Source organism: Triplophysa rosa, linkage group LG16, assembly GCF_024868665.1.
Source record: "Triplophysa rosa linkage group LG16, Trosa_1v2, whole genome shotgun sequence".
Classification (NCBI taxonomy): Eukaryota; Metazoa; Chordata; class Actinopteri; order Cypriniformes; family Nemacheilidae; genus Triplophysa; species Triplophysa rosa.
Genome location: NC_079905.1, coordinates 371,282 through 376,170, shown reverse-complemented (window position 1 = coordinate 376,170; position 4,889 = coordinate 371,282). Strand labels below are relative to the sequence as shown.

Genomic DNA, 4,889 nt, shown 5'->3' with positions numbered 1-4,889 from the left:
CGAGGGAGACAGAGAGCGCGCGCTGCGAGAGAGACAGAGANAGAGAGAGAGAGAGCGAGAGAGAGAGAGAGAGAGAGAGAGAGAGAGAGAGAGAGAGAGAGAGAGAGAGAGAGAGAGAGGGAGAGAGAGAGAGAGAGAGGGAACGAGAGCGAGGCGCGCGAGAGAGAGACAGAGAGCGCGCGCGAGAGAGAGACAGAGAGCGCGCGCGAGAGAGAGACAGAGAGCGCGCGAGAGAGAGACAGAGAGCGCGCGCGAGAGAGAGTGAGAGAGAGCAAGAGAGAGAGAGAGAGAGTGAGAGAGAGTGAGAGAGAGGGTGAGAGAGAGCGTGAGAGAGAGCGAGAGAGAGAGAGTGAGAGAGAGTGAGAGAGAGGGTGAGAGAGAGCGTGAGAGAGAGCAACAGACAGACAGACAGACAGACAGACAGACAGAGAGAGAGACAGAGAGCGCGCGAGAGAGAGACAGAGAGCGCGCGAGAGAGAGACAGAGAGCGCGCGCGAGAGAGAGACAGAGAGCGCGCGCGAGAGAGAGACAGAGAGCGCGCGAGAGAGAGACAGAGAGCGCGCGCGAGAGAGAGTGAGAGAGAGCAAGAGAGAGCGAGAGAGAGAGAGTGAGAGAGAGTGAGAGAGAGCGTGAGAGAGAGTGAGAGAGAGCAAGAGAGAGAGAGAGAGAGAGTGAGAGAGAGTGAGAGAGAGGGTGAGAGAGAGCGTGAGAGAGAGCAACAGACAGACAGACAGACAGACAGACAGAGAGAGAGACAGACAGACAGACAGACAGACGGAGAGACAGACAGACAGACAGACAGACGGAGAGACAGACAGAGAGACAGACAGACAGACAGAGAGACAGATAACCTGTTTAGATCTCTCATCATGAGACTCTGGAAGTCATTGGTGGCTAGGCGACTGAAGGTGGGTCGTGACAGGTGACGTTCGGGCGGCTGGTGACTGGCCTGACGGTGCAGCTGAGGGTTCCGCAGTGCCACGCTGATGTCATTCAGTAACCGTGGCAATGGCCCCAATTTCAATATGGCATCCTGAAGCAACAGAGGAAGATGACTGAACATATTGACAGATGATGTGGATGAATGTAGATCTGATCATGTGAATGATGTGCGTACCTTACTGAGCTGTGCCATGACCTCCCAGAGTAAACTGTGCAAGATAGAAAGCTCTCGGCCCAGATCAATATAACCCTCGAACGCTCCTGCGTTACTCACACACTCCAGATTTGAGATCTCATAGAGAAATTGCTGCATGGAGCCCCACTCCATCTCCAGAAACTCATTCATGAAGCACATATAATCCTCCTTGCCACTAAACCTGCACGTGAGAGAGACACAGACATGCAGTGAAGAGAGAGAGCGAGACATGTGAAGAAAGACAGAGACATGCAGTGAAGAGAGACACAGAGACATGCAGTGAAGAGATAGAAAGAGACATGCAGTGAAGAGAGAGACAGAGACATACAGTGAAGAGACATGCAGTGAAGAGAGAGACAGAGACATGCAGTGAAGAGAGAGACAGAGACATGCAGTGAAGAGAGAGACAGAGACATGCAGTGAAGAGAGAGACAGAGACATGCAGTGAAGAGAGAGACAGAGACATGCAGTGAAGAGAGAGACAGAGACATGCAGTGAAGAGAGAGACAGAGACATGCAGTGAAGAGAGAGACAGAGACATGCAGTGAAGAGAGAGACAGAGACATGCAGTGAAGAGAGAGACAGAGACATGCAGTGAAGAGAGAGACAGAGACATGCAGTGAAGAGAGAGACAGAGACATGCAGTGAAGAGAGAGACAGAGACATGCAGTGAAGAGAGAGACAGAGACATGCAGTGAAGAGAGAGACAGAGACATGCAGTGAAGAGAGAGACAGAGACATGCAGTGAAGAGAGAGACAGAGACATGCAGTGAAGAGAGAGACAGAGACATGCAGTGAAGAGAGAGACAGAGACATGCAGTGAAGAGAGAGACAGAGACATGCAGTGAAGAGAGAGACAGAGACATGCAGTGAAGAGAGAGACAGAGACATGCAGTGAAGAGAGAGACAGAGACATGCAGTGAAGAGAGAGACAGAGACATGCAGTGAAGAGAGAGACAGAGACATGCAGTGAAGAGAGAGACAGAGACATGCAGTGAAGAGAGAGACAGAGACATGCAGTGAAGAGAGAGACAGAGACATGCAGTGAAGAGAGAGACAGAGACATGCAGTGAAGAGAGAGAAAGAGACATGCAGTGAAGAGAGAGACAGAGACATGCAGTGAAGAGAGAGACAGAGACATGCAGTGAAGAGAGAGACAGAGACATGCAGTGAAGAGAGAGACAGAGACTATCTAAACACACAGCACATATCTTTGAGAGACTGTGAGATGACACGAGACAGATAAAAACACACATGTGAGAATGACACACTGAGACGTCATGAAATGTGTCACGTGACACTGCGTGTGTGTGTGTGTGTGTGTGTGTGTGTGTGTGTGTGTGTGTGTGCTTGTGAGGCGGCTGAGAGCGACACTGACTTTGAGAAGCTGGCCAGGTTCTGCACCACCTTGGCGATGAGGGTGAGTGTTCGTGAGGTGCGTTCAGACGGATACTCCTGCGTCAGATTAAAGAGAGATGGAGACATGATGGCAGGACACAGGAAGCGCAGGAAGAGAGATGAGCTGATGAGACGATCTGCGATGTCCTCTCGACCACGTTCAGCGCACCGCACGCGCCACGACGCAAAAACCTCCTTCAGTTCCCGAGGAAACACACTGTACACAAACAACATCACTCAACACCCCTGCTGCTCAAGAAGAGAAAACTCTGTTCACGAGCAGGCGTTATGCGTGTTTGAGGAACCGACCAATGAGAATTGATGATCTTGCAGAGAGCCAGCTCGCAGCACATGCGCAGATTAGCCTGATGATCGGCTAGCACTGACGGAGGAGTTCTCATGGGATCCACCTCACAGTTCTCCTCAGACTCATACAGCGCTCGAATGAACTCACCTGCACATCACAACATCAGCGTTAACATCACCACACATGCTCACACACACACATGCACGCTCGCTCGCTCACCGATGGTGTCTTTGAGATAGCGATGTGCTATAAGCTTCAGGAACTCCTCGATGGCTTTAGTGGCCAGCGTGTTCTCTCTGAAGATCAGATGTTCACGGTCGATAAACCGATCCACCTCGCTCATGGCCATGTCAGACAGGAAGTCCTAAAACAGACATGTGATGAGGTCACGCATCTCATTTGATTCTTTATTTGGAACGGTGCATGTCGTACTGTACATCATCACACCAGCCAAAGAGCGATGACAGAGTCACGACTGACCTTAGCTTTTCCTGTGCTCTGCAGGATGTGCACCAGCGCACACGCCACCTCCTCTTTACTCTTGACGCTCAGCAGAGGCTCCAGAACTCCGCACAGCGTCCTGTAGTTATTGGTGACGTACTCGGCGAACTCTTTGTACAGCTCCATGGGCAGAATGTTCATGGTCTGATAGCGAGATTTGAGGCGCAGGGAGGCGTTGATGATCTTCCCGCTGCCGACCCCGCCCCCTTTGGCCAGAACACTGGGCTGAATGACGGGATACCACTGCTCCACAAACTGACGGCCTGTGATACTGGAGATGGGGATGCTCACCAGACCCAGATAAGTGCTCTTCTCCTGCACGCACGCACACACAGTTTTGTTATGCGCCAGTTTAATGTTGTAATGCTGAGGTCACAACACAACAGAACGCTCACCTTTCGTCTCTTCTTGTCAGTTTCTTTGTACAGGTGTAGTCTCAGACTGCGGATGGCGGGCAGGTTATTAAACTCAAAGTGTTCGCCCCAGAACACTGTGTCTGTTCGTGGTTTGCTGGTGGTCCGAGCGTACAGCATGTCGTCCAGACACAGCTCGCAGTAATAACGCTTCTTAGCTGGAAGATCTCTGGCCTCGATGATCCACAGCTTCAGCACATTATCGACACGCCGACTGTTGTCCTGGAAAAAAAGAAAAACCAACACAACACTTCATTTCCCACAAAATTGACTAGAACAGTTTCACAGTTTTTCTCTTCATACCTTGTTTGGTTTCACGGCTCGCTGCAGATTCTCGATCCATTTGTCTCTCTCGGCTGCAGAACGACACGCGAAACATTTCGTCCCCGATGCGGTCGTCACCTGCAGATTCAGACCCAACGTCAGAAATCACACGTCAAAGAGTTCAGTTGGAATAAACTCACCTGCTTACAGCAACAGAATAAATATGACGTGTTTGAACAAAGCACATCCATCACAAAACACATAACAACTATGGAGCGATTTTAGTCTCATTAATTATTCACGCGTAAAACAAGATGCACACATGCGTAAACAGTTTCACATGAACAAAACCTCATTTACGTGCACAAAGTATAAATATACATTTACAAAAAGCAATTCACGTGCGTAAAACAAAACTATTTTCTCATAAACTACGTTTCGCAAACATACGACTGTGCACAAATATTTCGAAAGTTTAAAATGTACACGTTTATCGTGTTATGTGAATGTGCAAATCGTCACTCACGTGTGAATCGGCTTGGATGTGTGTGTGTGTTTTTTGAGACTCTCCTGGCAGCGCAACCCCTCCCACGTGGGTTGTTGTACTCTTTAGCCAATCAGATTCAACCTTACCATTCAACCAATCATAAACGCGGAGAGCACAGAACTCAAGGAGCTCTAATGTTAGCACTAAAGGCTCGTTTGTACAGTTTCGCTAATCTACTCTCTGAGCTGTGATGCTGTATTAAAACATAATACAGCCACGCAATAAATCTGTTTTTATTAATTTATTTTGTAGGAGAAAAGTGAAATAGTAAGTGAACATGACCACTAAAAACTACACAACCAGCAGTCACTTCCACTGAAC

At 49.2% G+C, this 4,889-nt stretch overlaps 1 protein-coding gene across 1 annotated transcript in view; it reads right to left on the bottom strand.

Annotated features, from left to right (window-relative positions):
• The window catches only part of syngap1a (synaptic Ras GTPase activating protein 1a), a 43,669-nt gene that overhangs the window by 7,739 nt on the left and 31,041 nt on the right, over positions 1-4,889 (bottom strand). Inside the window, 7 exon segments of the mRNA XM_057355536.1 lie at positions 852-1,319; positions 2,517-2,753; positions 2,846-2,990; positions 3,063-3,207; positions 3,324-3,659; positions 3,740-3,979; positions 4,061-4,159. Of these exon segments, the coding sequence (XP_057211519.1) occupies positions 852-1,319; positions 2,517-2,753; positions 2,846-2,990; positions 3,063-3,207; positions 3,324-3,659; positions 3,740-3,979; positions 4,061-4,159 (1,670 nt within the window).